This window comes from Hyaena hyaena, unplaced genomic scaffold (genome assembly GCF_003009895.1).
Source record: "Hyaena hyaena isolate Hyena2069 unplaced genomic scaffold, ASM300989v1 scaffold_368, whole genome shotgun sequence".
NCBI classification, from domain to species: domain Eukaryota; kingdom Metazoa; phylum Chordata; class Mammalia; order Carnivora; family Hyaenidae; genus Hyaena; species Hyaena hyaena.
The window spans coordinates 536,034-556,519 of NW_024080989.1; the positions used below are offsets into that span (position 1 = coordinate 536,034).

At 41.5% G+C, this 20,486-nt stretch overlaps 1 protein-coding gene across 1 annotated transcript in view; it reads left to right on the forward strand.

Annotated features, from left to right (window-relative positions):
- Positions 1–636: 636 nt before the first annotated feature.
- The window catches only part of LOC120243778 (cat eye syndrome critical region protein 2), a 177,187-nt gene continuing 157,337 nt past the window's right edge, over positions 637–20,486 (forward strand). The window contains exon 1 of the mRNA XM_039250017.1: positions 637–798. Coding sequence (XP_039105948.1) covers positions 673–798 — 126 coding nt within the window. The 5' untranslated portion in view covers positions 637–672. The remainder of the gene's footprint in view (positions 799–20,486) is intronic.

Sequence of the window (20,486 nt, forward strand, 5' to 3'; positions counted from 1 at the left end):
TTGTCCTCACTGATCAAAGTCATTAAACTTCTCAGTCCCAAACACCTGGAAAGCGGAGTGAGTCTCATGGCAGCTCGTGAGGTGCACCTTGCCCCCTTCAAGACACCCTCCTCTTCTTTCTTGGGGTGCTCAGTTCTCTCTCCCCTCCCCCTCTCTTCCAGTGCAGCTGTCCGGACTGGGGGTGGGGAGTGGGGGCGGGGGGGGTTGTTGTTGTGGTGAGGGCAGCCCCGCCCCCTCCTCGTGGGCGGCCCCTCCCCCAGGCCCTCTGTTCGGCCCCCTCCCCCCGCCCCCCCAGCCCCATCTGTTTTCCCCAGCGGTGAGATGATTATATTGTATGGTACTGGGGGCGGCCGCAGCCGCAGCCGCAGGATGGGGCGAGCGCGCGGACCCCGTCGGCAGCCGGAGCAGCAGCCACCTCAGTAACTCTGGCCCCCGAGCCGCCGCCCCCCGCCCGGGTCGCCCGCCCTCAGCTCATGCACTCGCCGAGCGGCGGCAGCAGCGGGAGTAGCAGCCGCCGCCGCCGCCGCCGCCACCCCCGCCCGAGGAGCTGAGGCGCTGAGGCGCTGCGCCGCGGCGGGAGTCCGAGGCGGGCGGGCGAGCGGTGCGCGGGCAGCGTGGGGCCGCCGAGGCGCGCTTGGGGTTCGGGGCCGCCGCCACCGCCGCGCCTGGGAGATGTGCCCGGAGGAGGGCGGCGCGGCCGGGCTGGGCGAGCTCCGCTCCTGGTGGGAAGTCCCGGCCATCGCGCACTTCTGCTCGCTCTTTCGCACCGCGTTCCGCCTGCCTGACTTTGAGATCGAGGTGAGTGGCCGCGAGGAGCGGGCGAGGTGGCGCACCCCGCGTCCCTTTCCCCCCTGCCCCCTCAGGAGTCCCGGAACACCGTGCGGGAGGGAGCGGGGCACGCGGAGACTTTGGCCGGCAGTCCGCAGCCGGGGGAAGGGCTCGGAGGTGGCGGCACGAGGCGCACCAAGGGCCGGAGCGCGGGCTGGGGCCGCCGCGGGACTCCGCAGGGGACGCCAAGTGTCGGCGTCCGGGCTCGGGACGTTCGCTCGTGGCCGCCGTGCCCACTCGCGCCTTCCGGGACGGGGCGAAGCGGGCGGCGAGGGGGCGGAGGCGAGTGCGCTTTTGTAGGAGTGGGACCCGGCCGGCTCTCCCGGGACTTCTCGGGCAGGAGGCTGAGTGTGTGGGGAGAGTGCGTGCGCGCGCTCCCAGCCCGGTGCCATTGAAGCGGCGAGCCAGCTGCTCCGGGCGGGGACGGGGTGCGGGCTGGATTAACTCCGACCGGGCGGGGAGGCGGCCTGCGGCCGGTTGGGGGAGGGGTCTGTCGTGCCCGGGAGAGGCTCGCCCCCACTTCGGCGGGCGCGTGGAGGGGCAGTCGCACTTCGCAGACTGCCAGAGGCCCGCGACTCTCGGGGGCGCTTTAGGTTAACTTCGGGCAGGCGGAGGTGGGGGCCCGGGCTCGGGGGCGCGCTCTCCTCCGGGGAGCCGCCCGGCGCTCAGCCCTTGCTCCCGAGCTCCGAGGCTGCGGAGAGAAAGTTTAGGACTCCGTTATTCTTTATCAGCGCCTTTTCTCTCAGAACAGACAGCCCTCTTTATTCGCGGACCTCGGGAGCTCTTTGAGTTGATTTCGCCACCATTATCCCTCCGGGCGGGCGTGGAGTAAAGGGATGGCTTTTCTGGCCAGGCCGAAGGTGCTTTCAAACCCGAGGCTTTGTGATAACCGGACTAAAATCAGGAGTCCTAGTAGCCGGGATGGTGGCGGGAGTGTGAGGAATGGAATGTACCCGATGGCCCCGACAGGCAGCTGGCCCTACCAGGATCCATCCTCTTTTCTTTTATTTTTATTTTTTGGAAGGGGGTGCGAATATTTGATTGGTTGGCAGGTTGAATCGCTTGCCCTCCTATGGCAGTATATATGTAGTCACTTAATCACCTTTTGCCTTGGACAAAGGTAAATGGAAATTGTTGGTCAGTTTTTCTTCTCAGTTCTGCCAATGAGTTCGCCGCCGAGTAATCAAAATAAGAATTACTCTTTTGGAAGAGCAAATCGTAGTTGTTGCCTCCCCACCCCCACCGATCCTACTTTCTGCCATTTTCGGATTGATTTTAATTTGTTTATTCCTAGGATTTTTGCCTCACCCTTATGTATAGATTCAGTGTTGTTTGCGGAAATATTCGCTTCTCATATGAATGAAGTGTTGGGACTTGCTCTTCTTGCGGAGTTCACGAAATTGGAAAATAAAAAGATCAAAAGGGGTACGGTGGGAGAATGAAGCGGAATGTACGCTGATAAACTGGGACCGCTCACTGGCTTTTGGCGATTCTTAGTTCCCGGGGCTGATTAAAACAATGTGATTAAATCGTGGGCTTCTGTTTTCAGGAAGATGTAGTAACTTGGGCATTTTAGATAGCACCATAGCGTTTGTTTTCAAAGTTTGAACGTCATAGTAGCAGCATGATTTTTACTAAAAATTTTAGTAGGATAACTGAAGAAGAGAAACAAGGCCACAAAAATGAAGGATTTGGGAATGCTTAAAGTCGAGAGATGTTTAACACTTATTCTGATAATCATGTGTTCTTTTAGTTGGTATAAAATCGTGAGTAGTTTAATTACATTCTGCTGCTCAAAATGGTGGCTGTTGTGGGAGGTGTTGCTTGTGACTGACTGTGCCATCTTGGGTGCTGGCAAACTTGCGCCTTAGCCCATTTTCTTTCTAGCAAGATAGTAAGATTGAGGTGATGTTGAATTACAAGTTTAGAGCTAAGGACCCAGTCTACAAATACTGTGGGAAAAATCATCTTTCAGAATCCATATACTCCCATTTTGTTGATGGAAAAATAGAGGTAACTCATTTTGCCCTAAATCCTTGCCCACATCTAGAGTAATCTATAAATAGCTTGTTTTATGTTCTAAGAAATAAATTTGTGATTTCTAAGTATTAGCTTGTATAATTCTTAAAGGAAATGTAATCTGATCCAAAGAGGTCAAATTTGTGTGTTTAATAGAAATGAAAAATCATTGTTGTTACAGGGGGATAATTTGGGCTCTTTGAAGTGACTGTCTTTTGATTGGAGAGGTTCTTGGAAGTGACACTATTGTTTTTGAAGTGCATGCCATGCTGTTTGAAATAACATGCAACAGAACGAATATTTGAAATCTATATGCACTTTTTTTTAGAACTATCCATGCCTGTTTTTATTAGATGTTCAGTAGGTGGATAACAAATGATAGGGACTTTTTAACCTCTGCAGTTCTTGTGTAATTCTCTCATGTAAGGTGTGTGTTTTGACATAGTTAACGCAAATGGTAATTTAAAGTTTTCAGTAGTTATCAGAAATTAAAATTAGCCTTTTTTAGGCTAACAAATTTGACTCCGTGATGGTGCAGAACTCACTGAAAACATCAATTTTAGTTCAGGTATAAAACAAATTTATTCTTTTGCTTAGATGATTTTTTAACAGTTCATTGTCCTGGCAGTTTGAGAAACAGCCCCTTGGTTAGAGTGTATGATGTAATGGAAGACCCTTAAAACAAGCAAACAAAAAACCAATTCTGAGGCTGAGTTGTACCTGTTAGGCCAACTGGAAAGGCCCTACCATCTTTAATTTACTGCAGCTTTAAAAGGTAAAAATGATGAATAATACCAAGTGGTAGAAATTGTATATCAGCTTTTTTAGGAAACCAGTTTTCATTTATGTGGAAAGATCTTGTTTTACCCTTGACCACCAAGCTGAACTGGATTTATAGAAAATTTAGGAAGTAGAATCCTCAAGGACTTGACTTCTATTTATCTAGAGTGAAGTAATCTCTTAGATAGGTGAAGAACTGGGAGAATTCATGCTACAATTCTGAAAGAGGTCAAGACCTCCCACTCATAGAACTGGTCCCCAAACCAAGGATAGTTTTATTTTTGCTTGTAAAAAAAATCCTTTTTACTCTGTTAATCAACTTTGAACGTACAGGATTTCTTTAGAGATTCTGTAATCATCAGATAGAAAATCTGTGAATATGTGGATGATGTTTTAAGTTCAAAATTTCTGGTTTTAAAAATAATGCAGACATTATATAAAACTTGAAAATTGTAGCACAATGTAAGTAAGAGAATTAAAATCACCCATAATTTCTCCACTCAGAGAAAGCTGTTAACTGTTAACATTGTATCTCTCCACTTAGGGATAAAAGCAATTAATTGTTAACATATTTAGAAATTCCCAAATACGCTCACAATGTACTTGTTCCTTAGATTAGGTACTGGTTTTATTTTTCAGATGAAGAGATTGAGGTATAGCTGGACAACAATAGGTTGATGACCCTGAATTCGGTAGTTGGTGTTACAGCAGAGCATCTACTACTAGGTGCTAGGAGATTACCAAAGAAGCTTGTAGCTCGCCTCCTTTGTGTCAGAAGATTATCTGTTAATATCTCAGAATCACTTCATTTAAATCAAGTATTTTAGAATTGTTTAGCATTCCAGTGAATTAGGTTGGTTCAGTTTTGTTTGGATTTGAGAAATGAAGAATTGTGATTTGACCATTAAATGCTAATTGAATGCTAATTTTTTTTCCTTCCCTACCAGGTGCTCTTTACAGTGACTCTAGGGGTCTTGATCAAAGTAAGGGAAGGGAATATAGAATCATCTTCAGCAATCTGGTCTGGAGTTAATCGTGATGGGTGTGGGGTTGGGGGCAAAAATCCCTTCACAAACATTTTGGGAATATTTTCCTCTAGAGCAGAAGACCATGGTGCCTCTAGGTGGGTCTTTGAAAATGGTCATGTAGAATTATCTGAATGGTTTGTATATTAGCAACATGGTAAAAATAATCTGATTGTCCTGTCTACTATTTCCCGGAGATTCTTGCTATTGAGTACTGAATACTTTGCCTTCGTTGGTTTTATGGTAGGTAAAGCCCCTCACCTAATGAGCATGATGATCTGGGGTGACTACCTTTAATTCAGATTCCTGAATTCCACTCTTCGTGTTTCCTTAATCAAAGCCACCAAGGCATGAATTATTTTTATTTTTTTAATTTCTTACATTTTTAAGTAATCTCTACACCCAACAGGGGGCTTGAACTTGCAATTGAGAAAAAATAAGAGTTGCGTGCTCTACTGAGCCATGCAGGTTTCCCAAGGCATAAATTATTAAGCATGGAAAATAAATAATTAGAATTGCCGAGAGTAACTTATTAGTATATATCAGTCATATCAGCAGTTCCTAAGCCTGGGCCTGTGGATGGGCTATAGGAGATTTTGTGTTGGTGTACATATGTGCACTTTGCTAGAGGAGAAGGCCTGTCACTTTCATCAAATTCTGAAAGAGGTCCCCAACCATACAAAGGTTAAAAAGCCCTGAAGCAGATGAAAGAATAAGTTAACCTTGAATAGGTGAACCAGCAACCTAGTTTTAATTACACAAGGTGCTTTGCACTAGAAGTTAGAAACTTGAATTCTTATTCTAATTGTGCCACTTGGGCAGGTCAGAATAGCCTAATGGTATATGACATTTGTATAGTACTTGGTACATTTTCAAAATGGTTATTTATTTATTTAAGCTCTATACCTAACGTGTAGCTTGAATTCATGACCCTGAGATCAGCAGTCGCATGCTCTGCCAACTGAGCCATCCAGATGCCCTCAAATGTTACCTCGTTTAATCCTTAGCTTGCTTGCTTTTGTTATAAAATTTTTATAAATATATTTTATAATTTTTTAAAGTTTTATGTATCTATTTAAAATTTTTTTAAATTTTTTATTTATTTTTGAGAGAGAGAGAGAGAGAGAGACCGTGTGAGCGGGGGAGGGTCAGAGAGAGGGAGACACAGAATCTGAAGCAGGCTCCAGGCTCAGAGCTGTCAGCACAGAGCCTGACGCGGGGCTCAAACCCACAAACCGTGAAATCATGACCTGAGCTGAAGTCAGATGCTCAACTGACTGAGCCACCCAGGCACCCCATTATGTATCTATTTTGAAAGAGAGTGCAGGCATGAGTAAGGGAGCGGCGGAGAGAGGGCGAGAGAGAATCTCAAGCAGGTTCTATGCTGTCATCTTGGAGCTCAGTGCAGGATTCGAACTCATGAACTGTGAGATCATGACGTGAGCTGAAATCAAGAGTCAGAGGCTTAATGGACTGAGCCACACAGGTACCCCATTCCTTGGCTATCTTTAACCATCACTGTGAGATAGGAGTTATCCTCATTTTATTTTTGAAGTTTATTTAGTTATTTTTAAAGAGAGAGGGGATGCATGTGAGTTGGGGAGAGGTAGAGAGAGAATTCCAAGCAGGCTCCACACTGTCAGAACAGAGCCCAACATGGGACTTGATCTCAGGAGCCATCAGATCATGATCTGAGCGGAGAGATCAACTGAGCCACCCAAGTGCCCCATTATCCTCACTTTATAGATGAGAGGCTGAGTTGCTTGCAGGCAGACTCTCATCTGGATCTTAGGTTCTTTGATAACATAATTGTGTGTGGTTGCTACATCACTCTTTCTATTTCATTATCTAAAATGAAAGGCTATACCTATAAATGATGGCTGGACCTTAATAGTACACATCTTTAGTTCTTTGGTTCTAATAATGTGGGGCACAGAAGATACTTTTAAAACTTCTGCTGAAGTAAGTACAGAGTCAAGTTCATGATTTCATTTCACTTCTTTCAGCAGATATTTATTGAGCATCTACTATGTACTAGGCACAGTGTATTAGGTAATGGAGGTACAGATGTGAACATAACACAAAAATACCTGTCTTCTTTTCATTAGAAGGAAACAGATAGTAAAGGAATTGGTATAGTACCTCAGAGGTTAGTTAAGAAACAAAGCAATGTGGAGGCATAGGGAGACCCAATTAAAGGAGTGGGTTGTTGTAATTTAAAATAGGTTGGTTAGTATGGCCTTACTGAGAACATGGCATTTGAGCAGGACTGAAGGAGATAAGTGATTTAAAATGCCTCAAAAATGAGTATTTTGTGACACTGTTTGATTTAATGTAAGGTATCAGATGATAAGTGTCTTCTGAAGATTCAAAATCTGTTCCTCCTCTGAGGACTAAAGCCCCAAAACAGATGTGAAATTACAGAGAGGAAAATCTTCATGCAGTTTGAAATCCTGAAAGGGGAGAAGGTTCTGTTAGAGTAGGTCTCTCTCCAAAAGTGAGGGGTGCCTGGCTGGCTCAGTCGGTAGATCATGCGACTCTTCGTCTCAGGGTTGTGAGTTCCAGCCCCACATTGGGTATGGAGATTACTTAAAAATTTATCTCTTTCCAGAAGTGAATACTAGATCCCCTTTCTGTTTATACCAACATTTTGAAAATGGAGGCGTGGGAAGCTTCACAGGGGTAGTCGGGAGCTTCTGCCTTTGTAGAAAAGGCAGTACCCTCTCATCTCTGAAGGACAGCCTGTGTTACCATCTGGCTGGCTTTGTGACGGAAGTTGAGTATGGTGTTGCTTAATTTTCTGGAACATAGGATAGCCGAAAATACACCTTGGCACCATTTGGTACAACGGACAGTCTGCCCTTTGATCAGGAGAGGCTGGGTGCTGGAGTCTTGCTGGGTGTTAGCAATCAGAATGAGGAGAGCTGGCACAGTGCTGGGAAACTGCAAGTGCAAAGGCTGATTTAGGTACAAATTCAGTGTGGATAAAGCCAAGGGGGACAGAAGTGCACAGCTTCCAAACTATGAGGTTTTAGATTTAGTCGATGCGATTGAACATATTCTCAAAAGGGGTCAAGTAGAAAGTCAGAAACCTAGATTGTGGGCCCATCTCTGTCATTGACTTGAGTTATGATCTTAGGCAGATTTTTGGTTTCAGATGCTCCATACATCAAATGGGAATTTTAGACTAGGTGATTCTTAGGTTTTGCCTAGGTCTTAAGTTCTGTCATTCTAGAAATGTTTCTCAGCATGCATGGCACAATTAATTGATTCAGAAAACCATCGACCTCACTTGTTAGGATCAGTGAGGATCAGGGTTGTGATCTGTGTTAGGATCCATAATTTACAAATTAATTTTGTACCAAATGAAAGCTGCAAATCTGTACTTCATGTGTTTGTAAATTATATGAACTTCTCTTTCTGTGGAAATCTTGTCTGCCGTACTACTTTTAAAGTAGCTTTTTAGGGCTTGATGATTGACCTTTTCACCATCTCCAAGGTCCTCAAACTGAGCTAAGATTTTGTATTTTGAGACTGGGAGGAATTCTGGAGAATGAAGATCTTCAGTTATGTTATTTTTCCTTCATTTTTGTTATATTTAATGTCATTTATACTTTGAACTTTGAATGAAATCCAATTAGAGCATTAGGCATGTGGCTTGCTTTTCATTTGGTACTGCAATCTTTTTAGACAACTGTGTTGCCCTATATGTTCATATTTTAGTAGATGTTATTTATTCCTTGGATGCTTTTATTATACCTTTTTTATATTAGCCTCTAACCAATATTAATCAATTTATATTGGAAAGCTTGAGAGAAGTCTTTCAGTAATTTTTACAATTGAGAAAAGAATTGTTAGATAATATTGAGCTCAGGATTCTGTGTTTCTTTAATGCTTGGGGTTTCTCAGCCTCAGCACTCTCGATATTTTGGGCTAGATAAGTCTTTGTTGTGGAAAGCTGTCATATGCATTTTAAATTGTCTAGAGGCATCTCTGGCCTGTACCCTCTAGGTGCTAGTAGCATCCCCAGTCATGATAATCCCCAGACATTGCCAACTAACTCCTGGGGGCCAAAATCATCACATTTGCAATTTAGTGCTTTATGGTATAATGAAGGCAGACTTGTTCAGTGTAGGTCATTGTATAAAAGGTGCACCGTGAAGAGGATACGTTTTTCTTTCTGATGATAATTTTTTTCCCCTAAATGCAAATTTTCAGTATATTTGTATATAAAAATTGAAGGAAGTTAAAAGTTGTTCTCAGATAAGCATGTCAGTAGTAATTACACTTGTCAGAAAACTGGGAAGCAGATGTTTTGTTATTTTTTTTCTTTCCTGGGGAGTCATTTAAGGGAAGAAGTGGTTTGGGGGTACTAGAGAGGGTGTTGGGGGGCTAACTGGGTCCCTTAAAGAAAGGCCTCCCTGAGGCAAAGCCTGGCTGCCTGGCACTGTTGGGGAAGCCGGGTGTTGTGCTATATAGCCTCAGGCTGGCTTCCACACTGCCGTTGCCTGTCAGGCCACAGGCTTTTCTTGACAGATCTCTTGAGCCTCATGTGGTAGTGCACTGGGGGCAGTGGGGACAGCTAGTTATGACCAGGTCAAAAGTTCAGTGAGACCTAAGTTGAAGGGGGTGTGTGTGTGTGTGCGCATGTGTTTGTATACTTACGTATCTGAGACAGGTGTGTATATTGCTATATAGAGTTTATTCCATCAGAATTTTCAACTTAGAACACACCAATCACAGATTCTTTCCTGAGGTCATTCCAAATATTTTTCTTGATTTCTCCCACTGGGTTTTCTTTCTAGGTAAGTATGGCAAAATATTTTATGGATCAAGTAGATTTTTATTTTGGTTTGGAGAAAAAACTGTATTGTGATGGTGACTTAGTAGTAAATAAACTAAGAGCAGTAAGCTACAGAAAGATACGATAGTACTTAGAAGGAGATAACATTTTATCTGTGGCTTCCAAAGGTGTTTTTCACATAGAGAATACGTTTCAGAGTCCAACTTTGCCATCTTGGGGGTTTTGGTTCCCACAGAGATCCAGCACCTTATTTTTTGTTTTTATCTCTTGATTGGAAATGAAGTAAGACCTGACCACATTATTTTTGTTCTTTCCTACTCCATTGTTGTGCTAGTCTACTGATGTTCTAGGTTTGTTTTGGGATGTGGTGAAGGAAGGTAGAATTTCTGGCCCAAATGAGGATATTAAATTACAGAGTCTGGATAAATAAGTTGGTGTGAAGTCAGTCATTCTATAGCCAAAAACAGTTTTCTCTAGGTGAGTGACCCCTCAGAATAATTCTTTTATGTGCACTGTTTTGCACTTAATTACTCATGCACCCTTTAAAATGGAATATTGTTTATGTAAAAATAAATGAAATACAGTATTTCATTCTGCTGTTTAAAGTCCCTGACCTCATGTTACCTTTATGATTTGGTTGGCTTAAAAAATACCATATTCTTTTAAGTTTCACAGTATAATCATCAGCTTTTAGCTTTGATTCTACAGCTCAGACTCTTTAGAAGCAGTGCAGTTCTAGTTTTTCCCTAGGGTGGGTTTGCTAGAGTAACTGCCTGACTTGGCAATATGTCACTGAGGCATGTGGCCACCTGAATGAAATGTGTGAATGGTTGTCATAGCAGACTGTGCATCCTTCAGTGCCCCTCCCCCCACCCATAACCTCTAAAAATAAGTGAAAATAGAGGAAGTGTTAGGGTCACAATTACACTAACCACTTCATGTTTTTAATGTGGAACATTTAAATCACCTCTAATTAATAATTCCTAAGAATGGAATAAGTTCTTACAATTAAGAATGTTGTTAAGCGGTCTGGTTGGCTGCAAGAGTGTTTTTTTCTCCTGACTAGTTCCTTTTAATGAACACCCCTTCTCAGAGTGTTCATTGTTTCAGCAACAATGGCACTAAGGACAGTTGATTTGCTTGACAGAAAATGTGTTAAATTAACAGATCTACTTCTTTAGCAAACCTTTTCTCTCCCTGCTTCCCCATTGTGTCTCTTCTGTCTCTCTGAAGGGTTGTGTTTGCAGATTCTTTTAGGTGTGGGAGACAATTTTTATAGTTGGTATCCTGAAGTTCTTTGTTCAGGGGACACTGTTTTATGGGAGAAAGGTGATTTAAAGAAAAATTTCACCTGTTGACATAATTAAGGGATCCAATTTTGAATTGTTTTATACTCTTAGACTGGTATTGATCTGGGTTAATATCCTATACAAATCTATTTTTTTCCATATTGTTTCTGAAAGACTTTTCTCCACTCATTTTCCATTGCGTGGTTAAAGTAGGCCTCCTTACAGGACATTGGGGATTGGAAGTGGAAGGTTCTGTCCACTCCCAATGTTGGGGATATGTCTGTTCTCATAACACTAGATTTTCATCACTTTAAGTGATGGAGCTCATCTTCGTAACTGTATTAATTACTGTATTTGGATTTCTGTAACCGGCAACTCTTCAGTAGTGCAATTGAAAAGGAAAATCTCAAATCCCAATCAGTCTCTCTTCTGTTATTGTCATTGTTATTAATATTAAGGTTGCTATTTTCCTCCTGCCCTAGGAAATTATAGTATGTTAAGAAAAAGTAGGTGAGTTGGTGGCAGTGATAGTGTAAAATTAAGATACAGAGTATATGACTCTATGTGCCAAACCAGTTATAGATATGTGACTGCTACATAGTTCCGGGGCAGGCAGTGATCGTGAACAACATGCTTCCTGCAGAAGGTAGGATTTGGAGGTTCATAGTGAGTAAGTCAGCATAGAGCTAGCCAGGTCAGAGAGTTTTCTTTTTTTTTCTTTTTTTCTTTTTTAATATTTTTATTTATTTCTAGGAGAGAGAGAGAGAGAGACAGCGTGAGCAGGGGAGGGTCAGAGAGAGAGGGAGACACAGACTCTGAAATAGGCTCCAGGCTCTGAGCTGGCAGTCAGCACAGAGCCCGATGCGGGGCTCGAACCCACGAACCGCGAGATCGTGACCTAAGCGAAAGTCGGACGCTTAACCGACTAAGCCACCCAGGCGCCCCAAGAGAGAGTTCTTTTCTTATAGAGGGCTAATAAAAATGAGGTTGAGGGGTGCCTGGTGGCTCAGTCTATTAAGTGCCCAACTCTTGATTTCAGCTCAGGTCATAATCTCACAGTTCATGGGATTGAGCCCTGCAAACAAAGCTAAAAAGAAAATTAAAAAAAGGTTGAGAAATAGTAGGCGAGACATTGCAGCAAGGCTTGAATGCTAGGCTCACTGGTGTTAAACATTTTTATTCAGGCATTGAAATGTTAGGAGAAGAATGATGACAACGTTTCAGGCTAAGACTGTCCTGTGTGCTAAGTGTTTCAGATTAAATCTGGTATTGGAAGCTGGGATAGACCAGAGTGGAGAAAGAGAGGCTAGTTTAATTATTGGGAGTGGAAGGAGCATAAAATGGCAGAGGTACCAATAATAGGAAAGGACATTCATCACTGGCATTACTGAATAGGTAGGACTGGACGATCAACAATGTTGGATGCCTAAAGAAGGTTGTATCGGTTAAGGATGTTTTTGGCTGCAAGGAAAGAATGCTGTACTAGCAGCAACTTAAAACACTGGCGCAGCCTGTGACATAATCTGGAGGAACGTGGTTCCTGGCAGGTGTGGCAGCGCTGTAAAGAATACAGCATTCCGGGGTGGTGCTCCTCATGGTCACAGGGTGGATTCTGCAGCTCCAAGGTCTGCATTGCTGAGGGATGCAGAGAAGTACAGGAAAATTACCATTGAAAACAGCCATTGAGTTGGTGATTTGAAGAGGTTAGAGATGACTTCAGAGAAGCCTATTTGAAAGAGGAGGAGAGAGAGAGGCTAAAACTGCATACTTTTGGAATGAGAGCAAATGAGCTCTCTAGGAATGGTGGAAAAGAAAGAACTTTAAAAAATGTTTTTTCAAGAATAATATATAACCATCACAAAAAGAAATCTCAGTTCTTATATGGTTAACATTTTAATGTACTGAGGGAGTCCATTGTAGCACACCCCCCCCGCCTTTTTTTTTTTTAAGCCATCCCGTTTCCAAATTCTACTCCATTAAAAAAATTTTTTTAACGTTTATTTTTGAGAGAGAGAGAGAAAGAGAACCCAAGGAGGAGAAGGGCAGAGAGAGAGGGAGACACAGAATCTAGGGCAGGTTCCAGGCTCTCAGAGCCTGACAAGAGGCTCGAACTCATGAACCGTGAGATCATGACCTGAGTCAAAGCCAGACGCTTAACTGACTGAGCCACCCAGGCACCCCTACTCCATTTTTTATACTAGCAATCCTAATCCTCTTTTCTTTCTCCCTCTGATTGTTGGGAGGGGGCTGGTAGTTAACCCACCCTAAGATTGTTAGTTGCTTAGTGTTTTAAAGATTTTTTTTAATGTTTATTTATTTTTGAGAGAGAGACAGAGAGCTAGCAGGGGAGGGTCAGGGGGAGAGAGAGAGGGAGCGAGAGATGCAGAATTTGAAGCAGATTCCAGGCTCCGAGCTGTCAACCCAAAGCCTGACACGAGGCTCAGACTCAAGAACCCTGAGATCATGCCCTATGCCGAAATCAAGAGTCAGACACTTAAACCAATTGAACCACCCAGGCGCCCACCTTCTGTTTGAAGTCCTAAGTTTTGAGTTTTTTTAAGTCATTTTTTAATCTTCTGTTTCATGATATAAGCTAACTCGAATTTGTTGCCCTTGGTGTGTGTTCCAGGCACTGCTTGAAGTGTTTCTTATGCACGAACTTACCTATTCTTTTTTTTTTTTTAGGTTTATTCATTTATTTTGAAAGAGCAAGCACGAGCAGGGGAGGGGCAGAGAGAGAGAGAGAGAGAGAGATTGAGAATCCCAAGGGGGCTCTGTGCCTTCAGCACAGAGCTAGACAGAGGACTTTAGCTCACAAACCATGAGATCATGACCTGAGCTGAAACCCAGAGTCAGGGCTCTTAACCAACTGAGCCACCCACGTGCCCCTATATATTCTTTTTTAAAATTGTGGTATAATTGACATATAACATTATATTAATGTTTCAGGTGTACAGCATAATGATTCGATATTGTATATATTGTGATTTGACAACCACAAGTAAGTCTAGTTAAAACTACATCCATCACCACACATAATTACAGACTTTTTTTCTTGTGATGAGAACTTTAAAGACCTACTGTCAAGTGGTGCCTTGCTGGCTCAGTCAGTAGTACATCATGTAACTCTTGATCTCAGGGTTGAGTTCAAGCCCACATTGGGCGTGGCCTATTAAAAACCAGGACTGAATTATTTTATAACTTTTGACCACCAACCACCAGTCTGTTCTCTCTGACTTATTTCACTGAGTATAATGCCCTCAGGCTCTCTCCATGTTCTTGCAAATGGGAAGATCCTTTTTTTTTTTTTTTTTGAATTACTGAATAATGTTCCATTGGTGTGTGTATACCACATTTTCTTTATTGATTGATTGGTGGACCCTTAGATTGCTTCCATGCCTTGGTTGTTGTGAATAATGCTTAACATTGGGTGCAGGTATCTTTTTCAAGACAGTGTTTTCATTTCTTTGGTATATACCCAGAGGTGGAATTATTAGATTATGGGGTAGTTCCATTTTTAACTTTTTAAAGGAACCTCTATACTGTATTACATATTGGCTGTACCAGTTTACATTCTCACCAGTAGTGTAAAAGGGTTTCCTAAATACTTGTTATTTTTTGTCTTTTTGATGATAGCCATTCTAACAGGTGTTAGTTAATATCTTTTTTTTTTTTAATTTTTTTTAAATGTTTTTATTTATTTCTAGGAGAGAGAGAGAGAGAGACAGCGTGAGCAGGGGAGGGTCAGAGAGAGAGGGAGCCACAGACTGAAACAGGCTCCAGGCTCTGAGCTGGCAGTCAGCACAGAGCCCGACGTGGGGCTCGAATCCACAAACCGCGAGATCATGACCTAAGCGAAAGTCGGACGCTTAACCGACTAAGCCACCCAGGCGCCCCATGGTGTCAGTTAATATCTTACTGTGATTTTGATTTGCATTTACCTGATGATTAGTGATGTTGAGCACCTTTTCATGTACCTGTTGGCCACTTGTGTGTCTTTGGAAATATGTCCACTCACGTCCTCTGCCCATTTTTACTTCTTTTTTTAAATTTTTATATATTTATTTATGTATTTTTAAGTTTATTTTGAGAGAGAGTGTGCATTCAAGTTCAGGAGGGGCAGAGAGAGAAGACAGAGAATCCCAGGTAGGCTCCATCTGTCAGCACAGAGCCAGCTCGAACCCATGAACCAAATTGTGAGATCATGACCTGAGCCAAAATCAAGAGTCAGATGCTTAACTGACTGAGCCACCCAGGGCCTCTCTCTCTGCCCATTTTTAAATCAGATTGTTCTTTTTTTTGCTATTGAATTGTATTTATATATTTTTATTTCCCCCATGAGGTAGAAATCACCTTTATCTCACCCTGCAGATGAAGAAATGGAGGCATACAGAGCCAGCAGGTGGCAGAGGCCAGACGTGAACCCAGAAAGTTCTACTCAATAGAATGCCAAGCCTGGGTGGCTCAGTCGGTTAAGCGTCTGACTTCAGCTCAGGTCGTGATCTCATGGTTTGTGGGTTTGAGCCCCGCGTCGGGCTCTGTGCTGACAGCTCAGAGCCTGGAGCCTGTTTCGAATTCTGTGTCTCTCTCTCGCTCTGACCCTCTCCTGCTCACGCTGTACAGGTGTGTCTCTCTCTCTCAGAAATAAATAAAACATTAAAAAAAATTTTTTAAGACCTTTATTAGTAAAGGAAATTAATGTTAGTGTTTTTAAGAGAGGAAAATTGATATCCAGGGCAGGTGTTTTACAGGCTTGCTGGAAGGTAGGTGAAAGTAAATTTTCATTAATGTTGTGGCATTAAAAGGAATTTTAAGCAAAACTGTAGAGAGCATGAGGACAGAGGAAAAAGGACATTTAAAAATTTTTTAATTTTTATGCAGTCCCTACACCCAACCTGAGGCTGGAACTCAAAACCCCGAGGTAAAGAGCTGTATGTTCTACCAGCTGAGCCTGCCAGGCTCCCCAGGAGAATGACATTTTATTTTCCATTTTTTAAAAAAAGTTCATTCATTAATTCTAAGTGTTCATTTCAAAACTGTTTTTAGTGTCTGATAATATAATTTTATAAAATGTTTTTTTCTTGGATATTTTCTAAAGTGAATGTATGTTGATATAACAATATTCAGAGTGAAGTCATTTTTCAAAGATTTAGATCTCATTTTTTCTTTTTACTTTGAAAAATTTCAGCCTCTAGTAAAGTTCAGAGAACTAAGTATAAGTGAACCCCCTGTAAGTACTTGACTTGATTCACCAGTTGTTAACATTTCACTGTATCAGCTTTTTGTTTCCTTTTTCACTGAACCATTAGAAATTGTGATAATATTTTATCCAGAAAATATAATTTTAGCATGCACTTCTGAAGAATAGGGACCTTCTTCTAAATGACCACAATAGTGTGTTCACATGTAAGAAAATTAATAATTCTTTTTTTGTAAGTTTATTTATTTACTTTGAGAGAGTGTTGTGGGAGGAGCAGAGAGAGAATCCCAAGCAGACTCTGCACTGCCAGCACAGAGCCCAACATGGGGCGCAACTCACTAACTGCAAGACTATGACCCGAGCCAAAACCCGAGTCGGACGCCCAACGGACGGAGCCACCTAGGCCCCCCCAAAAATTAATGATTTTATAATAATATATTCAGATATCTTTAGTTGTCCCCATCTCTGTAGTGGTTCTAACATTGTGTTTGGCTATTAAGGGAATAGTTTTTAAGGGAAAGTTTGGTAAAATGATTTAAATTTCAAACTGAAAGTTAATTAGGCGAAATAGTAAGGAAAGAAAGAGACAGTTTATTGGAATAACACTGGCTCCAGTCCCAGGCTGTACTCAAGGTCTGGACAGCTAGCTACTTAACCTGTCTGAGCCTCAGTTTCATCATTGGCAAGTTCTTCACTTAGTCCTTAGAGTTATTATGAAATTTGAATGAGCCCAAAGCATATGAGGGTTTGGCATGAGTGGATTTCAACAACTGGTTATTATTATTAAATTTTTTTCTCAATATAGATTTTGAATTATGATAATGATATTATAACTTTGAATCACTTGGGAGAAAGGGATTTTATAATAAAGATGGTTTTTGACTTCCAATATTTTAAAATCAAATTATAATGCAGTAAAATTGTTTAAAAAAAATCAACATATTGTTTTTATGTGGATTGAAGTGATCATAGAGTACAATTGAATAGCTTTATTAAGATATAATTCAATACCATATAATTCAACCATTTGAAGTGTGAACTGTAGTGATTTTTTTTTAGTATATTTACAGATAGGTGCAACTATCACCACAGTCAATTTTAGAACATTTTCTTTGTCTATAAAAGAAGTCCCTTTTGCTATTACCGCTTCTGTCTTCGTATCTACTCCTCCCCCTAGCCTTAAGCAGCCACTAATCTGTTTTCTGTTTCTATAGATACCCTTTTTCTAAGTTTTCATAGTGAATAAAATCATATAATATATGGCCTGATATGACCCCCCCCCCCACAGTGTATTATTTGAAGGCTCTCCAAGTTGTAGCGAATATCAGTACTTCATTCCTTTTTATGGCTGAATAACAATATTCCATTGTATGGACATACTATATTTTATTTACCTGTTGATGGGTATTTAGGTTATTTCTACCTTTTGGCAGTTATGAAAATGCCACTATGAACAGTAGTATACAACTTTTTGTGTGGTTGTATGTCTATTTTTCTTGGGTTTATACCCAGGAGTGGGATTGCTAGATTATATGGTAACTGTATTTGACCATTTGAGAAACTGCCTGTTTACCAAAGAGGCTGCATCATGGTCTGTTCCCACCAGCAGTGTATGAAGGTTCTAATTTTCTCCAATCCTTGCCAACACATGTTACCTTGTTATCTGACTGTAGTCTGGCCATCTAGTTGGTGTGAAGTAGTATCTCAGTGTGGTCTTGATTTGCATTTCCCTGATGACTAATGCTGTTGTCATTTTTTTATTTGCTTATTGGCCATTTTTGTCTATCTTTCTTAGAGAAATAGCAATTCACATCCCTTTACTCATTTTATTTTTTTTATTTTTTATTTTTTTTAATGTTTTATTCACTTCTAGGAGAGACAGAGAGAGAGAGACAGCGTGAGCAGGGGAGGGTCAGAGAGAGAGGGAGTCACAGACTGAAACAGGCTCCAGGCTCCGAGTCGGCAGTCAGCACAGAGCCCGACGCGGGGCTCGAACCCACGAACCGTGAGATCATGACCCAAGCGAAAGTCGGACGCTTAACTGACTAAGCCACCCAGGCGCCCCCCTTTACTCATTTTAAAATTGGGTTGAGTTAGGAGTTCTTTCTTTTTCCCTTCCCTCCCCTCCCCTCCCCTCCCCTCCCCTTCCCTTCCCTTTTTCCTTTCCTTTCCTTCTCTCTCTCTCTTTCCTTCCTTCCTTCCTTCCTTCCTTCCTTCCTTCCTTCCTTCCTTCCTTCCTTCCTTCCTTCCTTCCTTCTATCCTTCCCTCCCTCCCTCTCCCCCCAATGTGGGGCTTGAACTCACAATCCTAAAATCAAGAGTTGCATGCTCTACTGACACAGCCAGCCAGGCACCCTGGATTATAAGTTCTTTATCATTTATATGAGATGCAAATATTATCTCTCATTCTGTGGGGTGCCTTTTCACTTTTTTGACGATGTCCTTTGAAGAACAAAAGTTTGAAGTTTATTTTTTCTTTTATTGGTCATGCTATTGGTGTCATAGCTAAGAATCCTTTGCCAAATCCTAGGAGTTTTATGGTATGTATAAAGTATAGTTTTACGGCATTTGAGCCTTTGATCCATTTTGTATTATTTTATATACAATATGAGGTTAAGGGTCCAACTTCATTCTTTTTCATGTAGCTATCCAGTTGTCCCAGCACAATCTGTTGAAAAGACTATTCATTTATTCTTTCTATATTGAATTGCCTTGACACCCTTGGCAAAAATAAGTTGACCATGCATATGTGGGTTTATTTCTAAATTTTTAATTCTTTGTCCCTGAACTATATGTCTGTCCTTGTGCCCGTATTCCATTTTCTTGATTAATGATGCTTGTAGTGAGTTTTGAAATCTGGAGCTGTGAGTCCTTTTCTTTTGTTCTCTTTCAGGATTGTTTTGGCTATGCTGGGTCCCTTTAGGGTCGGGTTGTCAATTTCTACTAAGAAGTCAGCTAGGATAGTTGTGTTAGGATCTGTAGATCAGTTTTAACAATGTTGAGTCTTCTAATCCATGAACATGGGATGTTTTCCTTCTTTTATTTGGCCAATGTTTTGTAATTTTTAAAAGTTTATTTATTTATTTTGATGGGGGAAAGCAGAAAGAGAGAGGGAGAGAGAATCCTAAGCAGGTTCTATGCTGTCAACACAAAGCACAATGTGGGGCTCAATCCCACAAACTGAGACCATGACCTGAGCTGAAACCAAGAATGGATCATTCAACCAATTGAGTGACCCAGGCACCCCTGTAATTTTATAAATAGAAGTTTTGTGCTTCTTTTGTTAAATCTATTCAGAAATATTTTGGGGTTTTTTGATGCTATTGTGAGTGAAATTGTTTTATATTCAAATTGGTCATTGACAAATTTTTAAAATCAATTTTATTGAACTATAATTTAAATACAGTAAAGAACAGCCTTTTTAAGTATGTAGTTTGAGTTTTGATAAACGCATCCAACTTGTAATTACCACCATTTAAATCAAGATGTAGAACATTTTTTATCGTTTCCAAATACTTTTTTTTTTTTTTTTATTCCTTGGCAGTCGACCCCAACTTCCATTCTGGTGGATTACTGATCTGCTTTCTCTCACTATATATTAGTTTACCTTTTCTAGAGTGATATAAATACGGTTTGTGTTTTTTGTATCTGGCTTCTTTTAGCATAATTTTAAGACGCAGCCATGTTGTGTATCGGTGGTTAATTTTTGGGGTTTTTTTGTGTGTGTTTTTTTTTGTTTTTAGGAAAGTGGGTGCAAATGAGGGGGGGACAGAGAAGGAGAAAGAATCCCACAAGAGGCAGAGAGGGAGAGAAGCAGGGCTCCTTCTCACTGGGCTAGGGCTCAAACTGAGCCAAAGTTTAAGCTTAACTGACTGAGCCACCTAGGTGCCCCTCAGTGGTTAATTTTTTAAATTGTAAAGTAAAACCTTGGATTGTGAATAACTTGTTCTGTGAGTGTTCTGCAAGATGAGCAAACATTAAAAAAAGGTTTTTTTTACATTTATTTATTTTTGAGAGACAGAACAGAGTATGAACAAGGGAGGGGCAGAGAGAGATGGTGACACGGAATTTGAAGCCCATTCCAGGCTCTGAGCTGTCAACACAGAGCCTGATGTGGGGCTTGAACTCACAAACCATGAGATCATGACCTGAGCCGAAGTCTGGCACTTAACCAACTGACCCACCCAGGCACCCCAAAGAGCAAACGTTTCTAATACATGTTTCATATGTGGCTACACCTCAGTTTATCTATTTTCTTACTGATAGACGGACATATGGGTTATTTCCAGGTTTTGGCAGTTGTAAATAAAAGTGCTGAGTATATTCACATACAGGTAAGTCTGTGTGTTTTTAATTGTCTTGAGTAAATATCTAGCAGAATTGCTAGATCATATGTGTGTGTTTAACTCTATAAAACACCAAGTTATTTTCGAAACAAATTGCTTTTTTTATTATTTTGGTTGATTTAGGTATATTAAAATCCTCCCCTTGCTGCCAATAGTGAATATTTCTGTGACTTTTCATAGTTGAATAACCACTAC